At 45.8% G+C, this 20,597-nt stretch overlaps 1 protein-coding gene across 5 annotated transcripts; it reads left to right on the top strand.

The window, feature by feature from the left end:
* Positions 1–616: 616 nt before the first annotated feature.
* On the top strand, positions 617–19,754 carry DYNLL2 (dynein light chain LC8-type 2). Of its 5 annotated transcripts, none has more exons than XM_081585243.1 (3): positions 617–698; positions 15,530–15,668; positions 17,715–19,754. In XM_081585243.1, exons 2-3 carry the CDS (start codon positions 15,537–15,539, stop codon positions 17,850–17,852), a joined length of 270 nt encoding a protein of 89 aa, XP_081441369.1. In that variant the 5' UTR covers positions 617–698; positions 15,530–15,536; the 3' UTR covers positions 17,853–19,754. The 5 variants fall into 5 exon arrangements, with proteins under 5 accessions (XP_081441369.1, XP_081441370.1, XP_081441368.1 ...); XM_081585244.1 differs by having other exon boundaries at positions 617–809; XM_081585242.1 differs by lacking the exon at positions 617–698 and adding an exon at positions 11,381–11,611.
* Positions 19,755–20,597: the final 843 nt, after the last annotated feature.

Here is a 20,597-nt window from a genome sequence, read left to right as displayed (position 1 = left end):
ATCAAAGCTATTATCGTTTATCATATAATCAGTAGAGAAACCTCAATATTTTACATTTTTTTTTCATATTAAACCTTTGAAATCCAGTATGCATTTTGCACTCACAGTGTATCTCCATTTGGACTAGCCATCTTTTGAGTACTTAGTAATAACCACATGTGCTTGCTGGCCACCACGCTGAGCAGCGTAGATGCGGACAGTGCATTTGAGAGGAGCAAGAACAGTGAAGTTGTTGCAGGCGACCAAGGGGGAGGGTACTGGCTTGGGGATAGAGACAAAGGGATAGATTTCAGAGACGTGCCCCCCAGGTTGTTATACCAGGCTTGGAAATATACCAGGCTCTGGACTCCTTTTATCTGAAAGAGAAATAAACTATCTTGTTTGGGCCATTTTACTTGGAGTTTTCCCTCTACTCACTGCTGGACTTAATTTTAATGAAAATAACTAAATGGATATGCCCAATGGACAGAGCTGATGGGTCTAAATAAGCAGATAGACCTGAGAAATCTACATAGTGACTTGAGAGTTCCAATCCATATTTGGTCCTTGAAGCCATGGTAACCTGTGAGATCACCAAGGAAGAATGGTCTTGTGAGGTGAGGAAAAGATCTAGAACAGAACTCTGAGGAACACCAGCACTTAGGATGGGCAAAGGAAGAGGGGCCTGCTGAGGAGACTGGAAAGGAGCTACTAGACAGGTAGGAAGAAAATCAGGGAAGAGCTGCTCCATGGAAGCATAGGGAGGAGAGAGTCCCCAGGACGGGGTGACCAACACGGGTAAAGACCACTGTCTCTGCTTGCCTCTCCAGGTGAGGAAGGCATCAAGCCCAAGTAAACCAACCTAGATTTCTGTTGCGGTCTCCAGCTTCAATAAAGGCTGGTCATGTCATCCTTTAGCTTGATACCCTTCAGTGGGCTCCATGCAGCTTAAAGACACAGTTCTAGTTTCTGGAGCACATCCTTTGTTGTTGTTGCTGTTTAGTTGTAAGTTGTGTCCGACTCTTTCTCGACCCCATGGACTGTAGCCCTCTAGACTCCTCTGTCCATGGGATTTCCAGGCAAGGATACTGGAGTGGTTGTCATTTCCTGATCCAGGGGTTCTTCCTGATCCAGGGATCGAAGCTGTCTCCTGCACTGGGAGGAGGATTTTTTTTTTATTATCTCTGAGCCACCAGGGAAGCCCAGCACATCCTTCTGGCTCCTCCAAAGTCTGGCCCTAGCTTTTCTGTCCAGGCTGTCCTTTCCCCAGCACACTCTGTCCATGCCAGGCCTGGCTTCCTACCACTCCCTGCCTTGGCATGTGTGCTTCTCTTGACTGAAGAACCTTCTTTCCTTCCCTTCCCCCTACAAATTCTGTCATGCTTCAGGACTTACCTTAAATGCCAGCTCTTCTGTTCCCTGACTCTTCTAGACTGATTAATTGCTCTCCTCCAACCCCAGGCCCTGTGAGCATTTTCATCACTCTCAATCATAGCCTTCATGGTAATCTAGCTTATGTTAAAGTTGGCTGTGTCCATGTGTGCCCCCTCAACTAGACTGTGAGGTTGGACAGCCTCGGGCTGCCTCTGGCTTCTCATCCCTGTGCCTCTTGGTGCTTTCCATGGAGCTTGTAACAGATGTTTAAAAAATGCTTATGGATTTAATGGAACTTTTGTCCCTCACACAGCTCCCAAATAAAAATGTTCAATTCAGTTCAGTTCAGTCGCTCAGTCTTGTCCGACTCTTTGCGACCCCATGAATTGCAGCACGACAGTCCGCTCTGTCCATTACCAACTCCCGGAGTCTACCCAAACCCATGTCCATTGAGTCGGTGATGCCATCCAACCATCTCATCCTCTGTCGTCCCCTTCGCCTTCTGCCCCCAATCCTACCCAGCATTAGGGTCTTTTCCAATGAGTCAACTCTTCGCATGAGGTGGCCAAAGTATTGGAGTTTCAGCTTCAACATCAGTCCTTCCAATGAACACCCAGGATTGATCTCCTTTAGGATGGATTGATTGGATCTCCTTGCGGTCCAAGGGACTCTCAAGAGTCTTCTCCAACACCACAGTTCAAAAGCATCTATTCTTTGGCTGTCAGCTTTCTTCACCGTCCAATTCTCACATCCATACATGACCACTGGAAAAACCATAGCCTTGACTAGACGGACTTTTGTTGGCAAAGTAATGTCTCTGCTTTTAAATATGCTATCTAGGTTGGCCATAACCTTCCTTCCAAGGAGTAAGCGTCTTTTAATTTCATGGCTGCAATCACCATCTGCAGTGATTTTGGAGCCCAAAAAAATAAAGTCTGACACTGTTTCCACTGTTTCCCCATCTATTTCCCATGAAGTGATGGGACCAGATGCCATGATCTTAGTTTTCTGAATGTTGAGCTTTAAGCCAACTTTTTCACTCTCCTCTTTCACTTTCATCAAGAAGCTCTTTAGTTCTTCTTCACTTTCTGCCATAAGGGTGGTGTCATCTGCATATCTGAGGTTATTGATATTTCTCCCGGCAATCTTCATTCCAGCTTGTGTTTCTTCCAGCCCAGCGTTTCTCATGATGTACTCCACATATAAGTTAAATAAGCAGGGTGACAATATACAGCCTTGATGTACTCTTTTTCCTATTTGGAACCAGTCTGTTGTTCCATGTCCAGTTCTAACTGTTGCTTCCTGACCTGCATACAGGTTTCTCAAGAGACAGGTCAGATGGTCTGGTATTCCCATCTCTTTCAGAATTTTCCACAGTTTATTGTGATCCACACAGTCAAAGGCCTTGCCATAGTCAATAAAGCAGAAATAGATGTTTTTCTGGAACTCTCTTGCTTTTTCAATGATCCAGCGGATGTTGGCAATTTGATCTCTGGTTCCTCTGCCTTTTCTAAAACCAGCTTGAACATCTAGTCTCTGTCTTCTTTGTCATGTTACCGGGGAGGATGAGGGAGACACTAAAATAGAGAGCATCCTGATTTAAGAAGGAAATAGAGAAGGAGTTGAGTTTGAATCTAGCCATTCAAAGGAAGGGTCCTGGTCTGAGTTCATGCTGACCTAAGCAGCTTGTATCATCTGAGTGCTCAAGAACCACCTTATTAATGTAAAGGCAATAGAAAACAATTAGTGAAATTAAAAGTTGGTTCTTTGGGACTTCCCTGGTGGCCCAGTGGCTAGGACTCTAAGCTCCTAATGTGAGGGACCTGGGTTTGATCCCTGATCAGGAAACTAGATCCCACATGTTACAAGCAGGAGTTTGCATGCCACAACTGAAAGTGTGCATGCTGCAAATAAAGATCTTGAGTGCTGCAACTAAGGCACAGCTAACTAAGTAACTAAATAGTTTTTTAAAAGTTGGTTCTTTGAAAAGATGAACAAAATTGACAAATCTTTAGCTAGACTGACCAGGAAAAAAAAAGAAGACTCACATTACTAAAACCAGGGATGAAAAAAGAGACCTTAGAGAAATAAAAATGATTATACAAGAACACTATGAATAAGTATATGCTAAATTAGATAATATATATAAATGAACAAATTCTCTGAAAGATACACACTATCAAAACTGCTTCAAGAAGTAGATAATCTGAATAGACCTAAAAGAAGTAAAGAGATTGTATTAGTATTCTCAAGTGTTAGTCACTCAGTCATGTCTGACTCTCCATGCCCCCACAGACTGTAGCCCACCAGATTCCTCTGCCCATGGAATTCTCCAAGCAAGGATATTGGAGTGGATTGCCATTTCCTTCTCCAAGGGATCTTCCTGACACAGAGATTGAACCCTGGTGTCCTGTGTTGCAGGCACAATCTTTATCATCTGAACCACCAGGGAAGCCCTCAAAACCTTTCAGTATTTTCAAAACCTTCCACAAAGAAAAGTCCAGGCTTAGATGGCTTCAATGGTGAATTCTACCAAATGTTTAATTAATGACAATCCTTCACACTCTTCCAAAAAATAGAATAGGAAGGAACACTTTCAACTCATTCCATGAGTCTAGTATTATTCAGATATCAAAACCAGACAACTATACCACAAGAAAACTATATTATCAATATCATGAATATAGATACAAAAATCCTCAACAAAATACTAGCAAAATGAAGCCAGCAACATATGAAAAGGATTACACGTATGACCAAATGGGATTTATCCTAGGAATGCAATATTGGTTTAATACTTGAAAATCAATATAATACACCATATTAATTAATACATTAAAGGAACCAAATCATATGATCATCTCAACAGATGGAAAACAAGTATTTGAAAAAACTCAATACCATTTCATGATAAAAAGACTCAAAAACCTAGGAATAGAAGTGAACTTCCTTAACTTGACAAAGAACATCTACAAAAACTCCACATCTAACATTAGACTTAAGGGTGAAAGATGAAAGTTTTCCCTCTGAGATCAGGACCATGTCAAGGATGTCTGCCCTCACCAATTCTATTCAACACTACACTGAAAGTTCTAGCTAGGAACTTTGGCAAGAAAAAGGAACACAAGGCACTCAGGTTGGACAGAAAGCAGTAATATTCTCTCTATTCATAGATGTTATGATCTTGTATCCAGAAAATTCTAAAGAAAATACACACACACAAACTTTTAAGGATTAATGAATGAGATCAGCAAGGTTGCAGAATACAAAATATAATAAATGAAAACCAATTGTATTTCTATACACTAGCAATGAACAACCCGAACATGAAATTAAGAAAATAATTTGATTTACAACATTAAAAAGAGTGAAATATTTAGGAATATATTTATGAAAATAAGTATAAGACATATACATTGAAAATTATAACACATTATTGAAAGAATTAAAGAAGATCTAATAAATGGAAAGAAATTCTGTGTTCATGGACCAGAAAACTTAATATTGTTAAAATAGCAATACTCCCCAAATTGATCTATGATACAACACAATCTCTATCAAAATCCCAGCTGGTTTTTTTTTTTTTTTACAGAAATTGGTAATCTGGTCCTAAAAGTCTTACGGAAATGAAAGGGATCTAGATTAAACAAAGAATCTTGAAAAAGATGAGCAAAGTTGGAAGACTTACACATCCAGATTTCACAACTTACTGCTAAGCTACAGTAATGAATACAGTGGGGTACTGGCATAAGGATATACAGACCAATGGAAAAGAAATGACAGTCCAGAAATAAGGTTTTTTTAATTTATGGTCAACTGATCTTTGACCATTTAGTGATGAAATAGTCTCTTCCATTAAAGATATGGGACAATTAGATATCCACATGCAAAACAATTTAGTTAGACCCTATCTCACACCATACACAAAAATTAATTCAAAATGGATCATTCTACAACTCTTGGAAGGAAACACAGGACATATCTTTGTGATCTTGGGTCAGGCAATGATTTCTAGGGTGTGACACTGCAAGCACAAGGGACAAAAGTAAAAACAGGTAAATTGGTCTTCATCAAAATTAAAAACAATAGTGCTTCAAAGGTCACTATCAAGAAAGTGAAAATACAGTTCAGAGAATGGGAGAAAATATTTGTGAACCATGTCTCTCTGTAAGATGAGAACTCTTGCAATTCAACAATAAAAAAAAAAAACCCAAATTTTAAAAAATGAGCAAAGGATCTGAATAGACTTTTCTCCAAGGAAAATACACATTGCAAATAAACACCTGCAAAGATGCTCAACATCATTAGTTACCAAGGAAATACAAATGAAAACCACAATGAGATACCACTTCACACACACTAGGCCAGCTGTAATAAAAAAGACAGATAATAATAGGTGTTGGTGAAGACATAGAGAAATCACAATTCTTCACACAGTGCTTGTAGGAATATAAAATGGTGCAGCTTTAAAAAACAGTCTGACCATTTCTCAAAAAGTTAAGTAAGTATAGAGAGTTACCATGTGTGCTGTGTGCTAAGATGCTTCAGTTGTGTCTGACTCTTTGTGATTCTAAGGACTGTAGCCCACCATGTAGTCTCCTCCATCCACGGGATTCTCCAGGTAAGAATACTGGAATGAGTTGCTGTGCCCTCCTTCAGGGTATCTTCCTGACCCAGGTATTCAATCCACATCTCTTATGTCTCTTGTACTGGTAGATGGGTTGTGCCACCTGGGAAGCCCCATAAAACCCAGCAATTCCTCACTTAGGTGTACATCCAAGAGAATTGAAAATATATATCAATACAAAACTTATACATGAATGTTTACAGAGGCATTATCCATAGTAGCTAAACAGTGGAAATAACCCAAATTTTCACCAACTGATGAATGGATAAACAACATATAGTATGCTCATACAATGAAGGAGAAGGCAATGGCACCCCACTCCAGTACTCTTGCATGGAAAATCCCATGGACGGAGGAGCCTGGTAGGCTACAGTCCATGGGGTCGCTAAGAGTCGGACACGACTGAGTGACTTCACTTTCACTTTTCACTTTCATGCATTGGAGAAGGAAATGGCAACCGACTCTAGTATTCTTGCCTGGAGAATCCCAGGGACGGAGGAGCCTGGTGGGCTGCTGTCTATGGGGTTGTTCAGAGCCGGACACGACTGAAGCGACTTAGCAGCAGCAGCAGCATACAATGAAGTTTTAACCAGCCATAAAAAGAATGAAGTAGAGTCATGCTATACCATGGATGAATCTTGAAAACACTATATAAAGTGAAATAAGACAGTTACAAAAGGCCATAACCATATATTTTATGATTCTGTTTATATGAAATGTCATTATTAAAAGTTTATATGAAATGTCCAGGCAAATTCATAGAGATGGAAAGTAAATTAGTAGGGATTGGGAGAAAAAGAAGGCAGGATTGTCAACGAGTATGGGGTTTCTCTTTGGGGTGGTGAAAATTCTCTAAAATTAGATGGTGGCAATGGTTGCATAGCTCTATGAATAAAATAAAACCCACCAAATTGTGCAATTTTAAAAGGTGAATTTTATGGTATATGAACTATAAAATATATGAGTATATATATATATATATATATACAAGTTTCTTTTAGGTCTATTCAGATTACATATACATTACTGTGTTGAAATGTAAGGTAGGCCTCCATTTCCTGGTGAGAAGGTTAAATTTTTTTCCAACTGGAATATACCATAATATGCCTGACAAGGCAAAGTTTTCTTCTCCAAAACTGTCTTCAGAAAGGAAGGCAAAGTTGTACAGGCCTCATGTTTTAGAGCTCCTCTCATCATTTCCCACCTCACTCTACGGGATTTGGGGTGGGAAAGCACAATGTATGTTTTTGTAACAGTGGGGATGAGGAGGATTCCTCATAAATAATGTTGGCTCCCATTCTGTTTTAAAAATTCATTTAATTAAAAATTTAAAAAAAATTAGCTGTACTGGGTCTCTGTTGCAGCATGGCATGTGGGATTTTAGTTCCCCAGCCAGGGATTGAACTGGTATCCCCTGCATTGGAAAGCAAATTCTTAACCACTGGACCACCAGGGAAGTCCTCCCTAGCTCCCACTCTTGAGGCTCTCCGTGGTTTCTGCTCACCCAGTACCCACTCTCTTGCCTCTTGTAAATGCATGTAGATTTTCCTCTCAGCTATCCCCCATCCATCTCAGAAGGTCTGTCAGGCTGCTGTTTATGTCCATGGTCAAAAGGTGGACTTATGACTCAATCTGCCCAATCAGATGCCCTTCTTTGGGAATTTGGATCAAGAGTGGGGTGACTCAAAGAAAAACCTGGTGATTTGCCACAACAGGTCTGCCCTGAGGAGACAGTTTCATGGTTCCAGGTCCCTGGAGTCAGGGGAGGTATTCAGGTCCTGCTTTTTTCTTTAGGTGTTTCTTGCACCCAAGAACCCTAACTTGGCCTTTTGGATATTCAACAGCTGACACATTCCATACCATTGTCTTGGTTCTTCCACAGCAGGGGCAGGATTCCTTAGGACTGTCCAAACAATGAAGGAAAAATTGGTGGTTTCCTTATGATTTAGTGGTTTCCTAAATCATAAGGAAACCACTACTTCCATTGGAGCATCTTTTTCTTGGTTCCTTCTTGGTGACCATTTGCTTTAACATTTTAAATGAAGCTCTAAACATTAATTGTTAGGTGAGGGAATAAAAGGCAAACAAAATCATATCCCACCTTTGGTGAGTGTAGAGAAATGCTCTTTGAATTCAGACTACATGGATAGACAGAAAGAACAGGAAAGAACCATTTAAACTTAACCTGAGGTAGAGGCTCTTAGCCTAAGAAATTTCTTCCATCCACAGGGAAGATGTCCCTTCAATAGGGCATTGAAACAAGAGAATCAGACTTTGGGGCTGACAGGGACCTTACAGAAATGACCTGACTAGAGCCAAGTTGGGCTTAAGACTTCGTCTTTGACTCCCAGCCCAGTGCTCACCTCTTCAGTTCCCAGTCGTGTGGTTGACCTTGGCTGGCTCCTCTAAGTTTCAGGGGACTAGAGGGGAGGAGGAGCAATATTTGGGACTTGGTAAATGGTTGCCTAGGGAAGTATGTCTTGCAAGGCCACCCAAAAAACCAGCAAATTCCAGTAGTTCTAGTTGGATTGTTTTCCTTAGGTTTTCCCAGTGGGGACTTGGCAGAAGGAACTGGGACCAGAGTTTGCACGGCAATATGATATGTGTTTTTGTTCCCACCTGCCTCCATCCTCCTGGAGTCCTTGAAACAAGTCAATAGCAAAAAGGCTTGGTGAAATGACCTCTGTCACTGCCATGGTCTCTTCTCTGTAGGTGACCCAGTCAGCTGGAGTGAGAGAGCCTTGATGGTCCTTACCTTACGGTGTAAGGATATCAGGCAAATACCCAGAGAATGTGAGAAGGAAGTCAATTCAGAAATCAGGCTTGGAGTTTCCCCAGGGCTAACAATGACTTACCTTAGCTCGCAACTTGCACTGGGCAGTAAGGACCCAGTGTAAATAGCATGCATTACCGGTTCTAAGGAAAGAGAAAGAAGAGCGCGGGGAAGGTTCTTTGGGCGGAGAAGAGATAAAATGTGCCCTTCCAAGCTGTATTTTTCAGTCATTAATGGGCATGATCAGTTTAACGAATACCTATACAGAGAATTTCCCATGTTCTAAGAACTGTGTCAGGTTCTGCAGCCCACATATAAGTAAGAAGTGATCCCTGTGTGCAAGGAACTACAGACAAACATAAAACAGACAAGTTTAATTAAATGTGGTTGGTGATAAGCCCTGGGTGTTACTGAAACACAGAGTAGGGGTATGTTTCCCACCTGGGATTCGGGGATGTCTTCCTAGGGACAAAGAGCCAGGAAAGAAAGCCCCAAGCCTTACAGACAAGAGAACCACATGAACAAAGGTGTGGAATCTGGGTGTAGGGGAAGCCACAGGCAACAGTTGATGGTGTTACTAGAGCCTGAAAAGGGAGATGGGAAGTGTGGGGAGATAAGGCAGAGAGGCTGGGGTGTGTGTGTGTGTGTGTGTGTGTGTGTGTGGTGGGGGAGGGTTGGAACGGAGGGAGGGGAGGGGAAGTAAGTTATGGGAAAGAACAGGGTCTTTTTTTCTGAGCAAGGAAGAGGGAAGTGCCTGGGACATTCACATTTTAGATGAGTCACTGCCACTGCCATGTGGATTTGGGGAGGAAGAGTCAAGGATGTGGGCAAGGAACCCACTGAAAGTGATGATGAGTGCCAGTTGCAGGGAGTACACAATGAGAATGAGGTACTCCTAATGAAAGGGAGGGACATGGACTGGAGAAATGGCCAGGAGGTGAGTGACGATGGAGATGTGGTAGGGAAATCAGGTGGGCTTGCGGGTTTCTGAGGTGGTTGATGGGGCCAGGAACTGAGGGAAGAAACACAGGAAAAGGAAATAAGTCTGGAAGAGAGATGTTGATGATGGCTAACATTTATTAAATACTTATATGGACCAGGCATTGTGCCAAGAGTTTTTCACGCATCTTCTCATAACTCTATAAAGTAGGCATTATTATTCTTGATTTATAGATGAGGAAAATGAAACTTTTGAGATGTTATATGGGTCAGCCAGATGTGCACAGCTGGTTGTGTGGTGGAAAGAGTTTAAAATCCAGGCATTCTGGCTCCAGGGCCAATGCTCTTAATGACCAGGCAGGATATATGTGTATGCGAAGAGTCCAAAGAGCCTGTGGGGCACCCACAGTGGAGGTCTGGAATTTAGGGAGGCCATCAAGACTTGGATCATGGTGTAAACTACTTAAGTTGACCACAGTCCCCTGGGGAATCCTTAAGTTAAAGAAGTAGCCAGCAGGTAAGGGGCTCACAAATATGACAAAAACATAAGTCCCAGATGATCTTTAAATCTGAAGACATGGCTCTGCTATCTGGGCAACAGAAAACTGGACAATCATAAACCTACAGTAGTATCAAATAGAAATGTCCACCAAGTTAAGCAGAAACATTAATTATAATAGTTACTATGCTGTATAGTAATTATGCTAAACAGTAAGCACTTTACATAAATAGTAGTAATTAGTATAGCACAAGTTTCCAAAACTGTGTCCTGCGGAATAGTTCCTGGAGATGTTAATAAAAAAAAGTCTGGATAAAGAAGGTCTTTGGAGTCAGATAAGCTTAGGAAATGCTGGTATAATTGAAATAGGGCATCCAATGCCTAGTTTATAGTTTTATCTTTTCTCTGTCAGGATAGTGGAAAAGCTAAAAGTGTAGGCACTGGGAACAGACAGCCTGGGGTTAAATACTGCCGCTGACCAGTAGGTAATTTGGGGCAAGTTACTGAACTTTTCTGAGGTAGTTTCCTCCTGACTATACATGCCCCACCCCCCATTCATTCACACTGAAGCTGACATCAGAATACCCTTGGTGTGAGGGGCTACCACAGGTCTTGCCTGTTTCTTTGAAATCTGATTGAGGTTGAAAATGATAGAGCAGGTTGCAAAAGCGGGAGTGAAAGGGGATGATTTTCCACGTTCCCCCTGACTCATAATGAACACTAAATTATGATGCTCCAAAGAACAGGCAAGGGCCAGAAAAAGTCCAACTTCCTGACCATGGTTTGGGGCATTGAAGGGAAATTGACAGGAATGAATGGAAGCTTCTTAATCACACTGTGTGGCCCAAATGCTTGGCTCCCAATAAAGACGCTCTATTTTCCCTGATAGCTCAGTGGTAAAGAATCCGCCTGACAATGTAGGAGACTCGGTTCAATCCCTGGGTTGGGAAGATCCCCTGGAGAAGGAAATGTCAACTCACTGCAATATTCTTGCCTGGGAAATCCCACGGACAGAGGAGCCTGACTGGCTACAGTCCATGGGGTCACAAGAGTTAGACACCACTTACTGCCTAAATAACAACAACAAAAGACCCTCACTAACTCTTTAGGTAGACACTTCCTTTGTGAAGCAGATGGTCGGGAAAAGAGCAGCTGTTTCTCGCTCTCCTTTGGCGGTTGGCGGTGGGCGGAGTGGCCTGGAGAGCACACACTCTCCCAGTGTGGGCAGGTATTTTACACACCCACCCACAAACACCAGGGGGACTGCTGCCTACAAGCATCACTTTTCAGCCTAGAGGCCAGGTCGCGGCCTGAACCGTGGTGGTATGGCAAGGGCTCCCCCTTCTCTGTTCCTTGTTTAGAAGATGAGGAATATGGATGGGGTGAATTTTAAGAGTCCTGGCAGTCCTGACAGACTTTGGTTTGTACCTCTAGGAGGTTCTATTCACTCTCCCTCCGGTCCCGTCTAACCAGACAGTTAAGGCGGACTGACCAAAAATAGCTTACTTTCATCTCTTTTCCATGGGCCTGTGTATTGAAGACAAACCTCTCCTCTCACAATTGTGCTTAAGGTCTGCCTCCGTTGCTTTCGAAGCTAAACAGCAGCTGGGATCCCAGCTGGGAGCTTAGGTCCCGAGGCCTTAAGACTCGGGAACAAAGACAGAGCAGGAGGGAAGGGGCCTTCCCAGAAAGTGCGGGGAGGGGAGCCCTGGGGCTGTATATGGCTTTCCTTCTCCGCAGTGCTGGCCGTCCTCTCCTTCCCACAGTTTTGGGGGGAGGGAAGGAGTCCTGTTTTCCTTAAAGCTGATGACTTCACCTCCTTCCTTTCCTCTTTCAAGGGTTAGGATCTCTACCCCTTTCCCATCTGCTCCCCGCGTTTGAAATCTCCATCCCACTCTTTCCTTTTGTTCTTCTTCGGATTGTGGTCTTTACGCCCCTCCCTCTTTTTCCCTCACTTTGAACCTTGCCTCTTTATTCTTTTTCAGGCCTGGCCTCTCCAGCCCTGGGTAGAGGGGTCTGCATACTTCTTTTTTCTCTTCTTAAGGCCACGTCTCCCTCCCCCAACTCTTTCCCGCTCCCCTTCCCCACCCCCTCCCTCCGCCCCGAGGCATTGTGGGAGGAAACAAGATGTGGGGCGAGAGCGGCGCGGGGAGAAGCCCGCAGTGCGGGGCCGGGCAGGCCCAGCCAATGGGGAGCGCGGGCGGCGGCGCGCGCGGCGGGGGGGCGGGGGCGGGGCGCTATTTCAGTGGGGACCGCGCGTCGGCAGAGCAGCGGCAGAGCGGAGCAGAGCGGAGCTGCGAGGCGCCAGTGCGGAGCGGGCTGGTTGGCGGGCGCGAGGCGGAGCGCGGGCGGCCGGGAAAGCTCTAGGGCGGACGGCGGCGGCGCGAGCGCTCGGCCCGGGCCTGCGGGAGCCGGAGACCGCGGCGGCGGCGGCTGCTGCCGGAGGAGCCGAAGGGACACCGCCCTGCCCGCGCTCTGCCTCAGGCCATCGTTGCTTTCTTCCCCGGGGCCCCGCGAGAACTCGCCTCTGTGAAGGTGAGCGGTGGGTGGGGGCGCCCCGGGGCGGTGGCCCGATGCGCTAGGTTCGGCCGCAAGGCCCGGAGCAGGTCCGGCTTCGGCGTGACGCCCCCAGCGCCTCTCCGGCCCAGGGTTGCGCCACCCTGTACCCTCGCGACCTCGGGGCGCGGCCGGGGTCCCCGGCTGGAGATGTGAGGCCTCCAGCCCCCCGGGATCTTCCTGCGCGCACGGAGGCCCTGGTGTCTGCGCCGAGGGAGAGCGGCGGAGCGGGCTCGGGCGTGACGCGGCTCCTCCCGCCGCCACCCTCTGGGGCGTCCTTCCTGCAGCGAGGACGCCCCGTCACTCCGGCGCTGCTCCAGGCCGGGCGGGGGAGGGCGGCCGGCCGCCCGGCCGGGTGGAGGTGGCGGGGAGGATGCTTTCTCATCGCCCAGGTGCCGGCCTTCGGGACTGCAGCCCTCTGGAGGATGGGGTAGTGGAGGGAAGACGGCCCCTTGGGGTTCCGAAGGGAGGAAATACAAGCGTTGTGCGTGTTGGGGGCTGAGGAGGGCGGGTCGTGTCGTTCGAAAGCTTGGCCTTTTTGTCGCAAGGCCGGGAATGGAGGAGGGGGAGCTGTCCTGGAGTGCCCTCTTTGCTTTTCAGACGGGCCCCTGGCTCGTGACTGAGGCAGCTGGCCTGGGGCCCTCTGGTCATCCTTCAGTCTGGAGGCCGAGGTCCCTAGCTCCCCCCCCCACCGGGGGGAGGGGCTACGTTGGCCCCTCCCTTCCCTTTTTCTCCCTGGCACCTTGGACAGGGGAGGCTGGGGCTAGGCCTCACCTCTCTGACGACTGGGGGGCCAGGGGTGAAGAATCGTGGCATTGTAGTCACAAGACCAACATTATGTAACTGCAAGCTCTCCTGGAGGGTAAGGTAGCTTTTAATCACTGTGACAAAGTTGTTCGTTTGGACTTTTGAGGATGAGGCAGTGGAGCAGGTTAGCTTGCTGGGAAAAGGGATGCTGATTTCATACTTTAACCGGGCCGCATTCCCACCCTTGGATTTGTAAACAGTGCCCCCTTCTGAGTGGTAACCTGGGATAGGCCACCAGGTGACACTAGTTTTCGTCACACTTAGTGAGCCTTAGAATATTATTCTCAGTGTTGCTGTTGTACCTTTGCTCAAACCCGTTGAAGCTGCCACATTTATTTCAACCATTGTCTTTTAAAAAAAGATGCTGATTTGCCTCAGGTCATAATAGCTAGGCCTTGAACTGGGTTCTCCTGACCTCTTCTTCCGCCCCAGGTGGTACTCACAGACTCCTCTTGAGGCTCTTGACTTTTTCTCTCAGGAGTGTGGGAGCAGAGGGTGCTGGGGCACTAACCCATTGCTCTGCCAGCCTTGCTCTGCCACATCTTGCTGAAGTGGAACCAGCCCTGCTCAATTTGCCAGTGCGAGACAAAGGTACCCTGGATGCACTAAAGGGCTGCCTCATTGGCAGCTGGCATGCGTGCATCCTTTGCATCTGGTGCAGGCTGAAGTAGTCATGAATTCTGCTTCCCTTTCTGCCCATCCAGCCCACAGGTTAGTGTGGACTCAGATCAATGTGGCCTGGAATGATACCAGGGATCTCTCCTTGAGCAGGCAGGTTCCTGTGTAGCTTTGTATCAGACAGGGCTGGAACAGCAGCATCTTTTGCCCACTGGGCTGATCACAGAGTGGTGCTTTGGGGAATAGTACCTGGAAGGGGGGATATAGATTTTTGCTGCAGGCAAGGATAGAGGACTGTGGGCAAGGATAGAGGACAGGATTTTGCAGCTCATCTCTGTTCCTGCAAAACACCTCACATGCCATAGACTGCTAGGCAGGCCCTGGCCAGCCCGCTTTGAATTCCTGTTATCCTAAGGAGGAACCATGCAAGGTCTGCCCTGGAACTTTGATTGCTATAGGGTGAATGCAGTGGCTTAGATGGCAGGATTATGAAGCAGTGCAGTTAAAATAATAATTCTTTACCTTTTGTTGTCTGTCACCATTAGGCATTGGTAACCTAGGACTTAGCAGTCTTCTTATGTGAAGGGCTAGATAGTAGATATTTTAGGCATTACAAGCCATATCATCTCTTGCAACTGCTCAACTCTGCCATTGTTCTGCCATTGTAGGGTGTTTCTATAAAGCTATTTAAAAAATCAGGTGGTGGGCTGAATCTGGTTAATGGGGCAGACCACTGTGTGGACTGCCCTTGTTTGCAGTGTTCTCATGTAACCTCATTTTAATTCTTATAACAACTCCTGATAGAGAGCTATCCTCATTGCTAAAATGGAAGTAATCAAATGCAGAAAGGCTGAGTGATTTCTTCAAGGACCAGACCTAATTCATCTTCCTACTGTGATGCCAATGATACAGTAATGGTCATTAAATCAAGGGCTTACTATCTTCAGGTGTTATACCACCTGGTTTACCCTCAGGTTAACTCAAGTCCCCATTTTAAGATGATAAACAGAGCACAAAGGCTAAATAACTTGCCCAAGGATACAGCTGGTATATTGTAGTATTTTGCTGTTGATGCTGTTCAGAATACTAGAAATAGATAAATTTAGAGTGGGAAAAGCCTCATTTTACATATAAAAACTGATGACTTATGTCTTTTTAACTATTTATCTTGTGTTTCCCAGACTTGGCAACCTCATCTCTGCTAAAATCTTAGGATCTCCCTCTTATAATGCTTCATGTCTATGTTTTCTGTTTCCCTTACTTTTTGTGCTGCTTTCTCCCACTGAGACCACCCAGCTGTTCCTGTTCATTGCCTGGAGCATGGGGTTGCAGCCTCACCTCTCTGCTTCTTCTGCAGTGTCACCATGTCTGACCGGAAGGCAGTGATCAAGAATGCAGACATGTCTGAGGACATGCAACAAGATGCCGTTGACTGTGCCACACAGGCTATGGAGAAGTACAACATAGAGAAGGACATTGCTGCCTATATCAAGAAGGTGTGCTGGGAGAACTGTGGCTGGTGGTTGGGATAGGGATGGATAGCTAACCTATGCCCCAAGGAGGGCTGGAGCTGGGAACATAGGTGTATTCCATGCAGACAGAACCCTGGGAACTCGCAAAGCAGGTAAATTGGGGAATGAATCTTATTTACTAAAGCATTCACCTTAAAGAGTTCTTAATAGGAACTATGCTGGGGTGTTTGTGTGTTTACAGATAATTATGTGACTGCAGAACAACAGGGTGTGAAACTTCAGGATTAAATATAACTGTCCCAATTCAGAACTATTCAAAATGAAGATCAGGAATGTTTGAATGGATAAGATAAGATCATAAACAAATTTTGGGGGAGCTGCATCATTTAAAGTGGGATAGCCCTATAGTAATTCTCATTATGTAGGAGATTTCCTTTTCTTCTCTTTAAAAGGACCCCTGGTGGTCCACTGGTTAGGACTCAGCGCAGTCACTGCTGTGGCCCGGGTTCAATCCCTGGTCAAGGAAGTAAGATCCCACAAGTCAACTTGTGCACCCCTGCCCCCCATAGAAAAATGGACTCATGTACTAACTACTTTCTCCATAACCTTCTTAAGGAAAGGGTGTGCTTGAATATATGTATATATTTTTTTAATAGATAAGCATTATTGGGGCAGTATATTTAATCCCTGAAAAATTCTTGAATGAATCGGTGAATAGATGCAGTTAACATATATATAGTGAGGAAGCAGCTGAGCTAGAGGTGAGAGGTGGTACCCAGGGTCGCTAATTTCTAGTCAAGGTCCGTGTGCATTGGTGGCATAGTCCCAGTCTGATATTCTCAGCTCTAGTATCCCAAAGATGCCTAAGAGCCATGGCATTATGGTCCATACAGGTGGTATAGTGTCCTTGGGTTTTACAGAGCTCTTTGCTGTCCGTGTGTGGTATGAGAAGTGGAAACTGGAGTCCTGAGAGACTTTTTCTGTGTGTGTAGCCAAGGGATGCAGAGCCAGCAAGCCTGCTAGGGGTGCTGGTTCCTTGTTGAGTGATGCCTTTTCTGTTCTTTTCAGGGAGAAAGTGTAGAATCATGGACTCTCAGGAGAATCCTTAGATTATATCTGGTCCTGCTTTCTTGTTTTGCTTATGGGGAAGCAACTATGGGTCTCCTATGTTACACAGTCTTCAGTCAGGAATAAAGCTCTGTCTGGTGATCCATGCCCTTTCCACTGTTTGCCAATACCTTTTGGAGTCATGTGGTATGGGGGCTGTGAGAAAACTAAACAAGTTGTTGGTTGAGCTCCTGGCAGACAGAGCTCCAGGGTTGGCAGCATTGCTGAGCCTGTGGTGGAGGGCTGCTCTCCTTTCACGGTCATGGCAGAATGCATCTAGAACTGAGCCATCTGTTTTCTGCTGGGTTCCCGGGGTGGTAGGGCCTGTCTGATTAGGTCCTGAGGATTTCCTCGCTGGCTTTTGATGTTGAACTTAGATCCCTGAGAGAAGTGAGTGAATTGCCTCAATCTCATAACTGAAGCCCTTGTTCTGTGCTTACAGTGCGCATAGTGCCTGGCACACTGGAGTGCCTTTAAAGTTGGCTTAGACAGAATTGCTTCCTGTTTGGTCCCCATTTTGCTCTAGTGTCTTGGTTTTTGGCATTTGGAAATGCTAAGTTTAGTAGTGTGAAATGTGGTGAGTGACAAGTCAGGGAGACTTGCTTCTCTCTTTTACTCAATGCTGTGTGACATCACTGGAGTGGTTCTTAATTCTGTTGGTTTTTCTGATTTCCTTGCTGAAGAATCGCGGGGTGGGCTTTTGAGTAGGGTAGCTAGAGAGACAAGAGATGTTAGCGGTATAAAGTTCTAGAGAGAAATAATGGAGCCTTTGTGGTATTACATTATTAATGAAGGAGTGTCCTAGCCAACCTTAGAACCTGAGCTTCTGAAGTTCAGAGAACTGAGGCCACAGACTGGGGGTGGGGTGGGGGGTGACAGCTAAACCAATCAGACTCTTTATTCTGATTTCTCATCCTCCAGCTGTCCTAATCGCCTTTCTTCTCCTTTTTATTCTTCTTTTAGGAATTTGACAAGAAATATAACCCTACCTGGCACTGTATCGTGGGCCGAAATTTTGGCAGCTACGTTACACATGAGACAAAGCACTTCATCTATTTTTACTTGGGTCAAGTTGCAATCCTCCTCTTCAAGTCAGGCTAGGTGGCCACAGTGAAGGTGTCAGTGGCGGCGGCAGCAATGGCAAGCAGGCAGCGTTGCTGGGACTGTTTTGCACTGGGGCCAGCATCAGGATGTCCTCTCCAATGGCTGTGCTACTGCATGGACTGTATACTCGATTTCATGTGTATGTCGCAGTAAACAAAACCAAACTTCTTTCTGTTTAGTTGCCTGGGGAAGAAGGCTGCTTTACGTTTATTTTTCAAGACTTAAATTTTTTTTTTTGGTTGTATTGCACTAGGAAATCTCTCCCACTCCTCCCTTTTCTCTTTCTCTCCCTATACAAATAAAAAGCCCTCAACAAAGCCTGTAAGACTAGGAGGGCTGGGGAAAAGAAATAGGTTTCTGGAGGTGGAACTATAAAACTGCAGCTGCCTCTTCCTGGTGGTGGATGCTGCTTTAGGAGGGCCTGGGAGGCTGCGGGAGGGACAGTGTTAGGATTGACAAGGAGAGAGGGATAGGACGGAGGGTAGGGGGATTGATCTAGTACCAGGGAGAATATTCCACTGAACTGTGATTCCACGGCTTGGGGCAGGGGGTGGGGCTGGATTCTTTAAGGGGCCCTGAGACGTGTTTGTCTGTGGTGTGTGGGAGTGGGGAGCAGACTTGTCTTGCTGTCTTTGTCAGAAGAGTTTCTAAGTAAGGGCTGTGTCTTTGTGGATTACCTTCTTTTATTCTTTCTGCCAGAGCTCATGCTTGGAGGATGTTGAGGGTAGGATTAGCTCAATTTTTGTTTGTTTTGTTTTCATTCTTCTCTCCTACTGTCTGCTCCCTGCTTAGCCCTTGGTTTTCTCATTCCTCTGGAGTTCTCTTAGAGCAGCCCCTGTTAGTTGGCTGGCAAGGGGATTTCTGATGACTAGTTCTTAGTTAGGTCTTAGCAATCAAACCAAATCAATGTTTCCCTTGATTTTCCTCTGTGTATATGTGTGTGAATGTGTGTGTGTATCTTGGTTTGGGGTAGAGGGGAGGGAGGGGCAGGACTGTGGAATCTCTCGGGTATATGGGTAGATAAGTGGACCTATGTTAACCTCTGGGGCATCTGTTTTGGGGGTGAGTATGGGTATCACCCCCCTCAGCCATCTGGCCTAGACACTGCTTGCCCTATGGCCATCTGCTCCCAGGAGGGCTTTAGGAGGATAGCCCAGGATGAGGTGGCCATGCTACCGTCCATTCTGGAGCCTAGTCTCAGTGGTGAGGGAAAGTGACTTTGTGAGTGGTGGCAGCCTCTTGTGGGAGGCAGGATGGAAGTGATAAAGGGCTGTTGCCGGGCTTTGGGGGAACTTAGAGGAGGTCAGTCTTGGCAGTGGTGAAGCCAGGAATTTGGGGATGGAGCACGGTCACTAGTGGTAGGAGATTCCAAGGGGAGTGCTGGGGAAATCTTATCTGTGGATCAAAAGGGACAGGGTGGGGGATGGGGGGGAAGTCATTGCTGATTAAGCTATTGATTCTTATAAATTGCATTGAAAACTCTCATGTGTAGGGTTGATGCTGTGGGGGGTTTGGGATCCAGCTCATTCTCTTTTTCTTCCAAGTCCATCCTTGGGGTTGGCGAGGAGGCAGGAGAATGAATGCCCCCTTCCCAAGCCTTTAGTGCGTACTGAGCTTTCTTTTTGATGCTGACAGGGGAGGGTGGGGATTTGGATGGTGGGTGAGTTCCCCATATCAAACCATTTGGTGGGCACAAAGCTGAGTGCTTGATTTTAGGTTTTATTTTTTTATGAATGTCTAGAACTGTTTCCCCTTGCCCTCCCAGACTTGTGTGGCCAGTTGGAAATGTCTAGTTTGTGTTCATCTCTCCCTCATTTCTGGAGCAGGGGCTGAGACCCCGCCACATCTCCTGTGCTCTGCATCCACGCCTCTTTTGGACATTAAAGGTCGATTGATGCACTTCTGAGCTGTTTGGGTTTCTTTAGGGATAAAGGGGGGATGGCTTGGTTGGTGGCAGTGGTGCCACACATGGGTGGGGTGGGTATATAGTGTGGAGTAGAATGGGGCTAAAGAGCTAACTGATTGGTCTGAATCAGGTCTTAGTTGGAGGGCCAAGGCTTGGGGCCCTTAAGTGAAGGAAAATAACCAGCAGCACTCACCCACGAGATTTCTTGGGTCATTGGTGGAGATGGTTTGGTGAGCCGCATTTTGATTCTTCTGTATAATACATGCTGAGACCGGAAGACCGTGTCTCAGGTAAATCCTTCTCTAGCCACTTAGGAATGGAGAAGCTCAGGGCCCTTCAGCAAGATGGAACCTGAGTGGTTCTCTGACTCCTGGGTTATCTGCTTGTCTCACTTGGGGCTCCTGCCCACATACACCTGGAGAAGTCAGCAGTACTGAGATGCTTCTGAGAGTTACCTGCTCAGGCTGGTGACTCTAAGCCATTTATGTCTAGGCTTATGGCTATAATCCTTGTAGAGGGTGCTAGGGAGCAGAGATGCTTTATACTCATTTCTGTTCTCATTCACTGAGAAACATTTGAGTTTTATACTTGAGCCTAAGATGCTGTTCACAAAGGAGAATAAAACAGGGAAGTTCTTTTCTTCCGTGACACGTACATTATAGTGGACAGAGCTGACATACACAATGAAAACCAGCAGTGATAAATAATAGTAGTGTTAGTCACTCAGTTGTGTCCTACTCTTTGCGGCCCCACAGACTGTAGCCTGTCAGGGTCCTCTAACCATGAGATTCTCCAGGCAAGAATACTGGAATGGGTTGTCAATCCCTTCTCCAGAG

Source organism: Giraffa tippelskirchi, chromosome 3, assembly GCF_054371585.1.
Source record: "Giraffa tippelskirchi isolate mGirTip1 chromosome 3, T2T-mGirTip1v1.2.pri, whole genome shotgun sequence".
In the NCBI taxonomy this organism is placed as follows: domain Eukaryota; kingdom Metazoa; phylum Chordata; class Mammalia; order Artiodactyla; family Giraffidae; genus Giraffa; species Giraffa tippelskirchi.
Note: the sequence above shows the minus strand (reverse complement) of the source record. Positions and strands in the feature narration are given on the sequence as shown.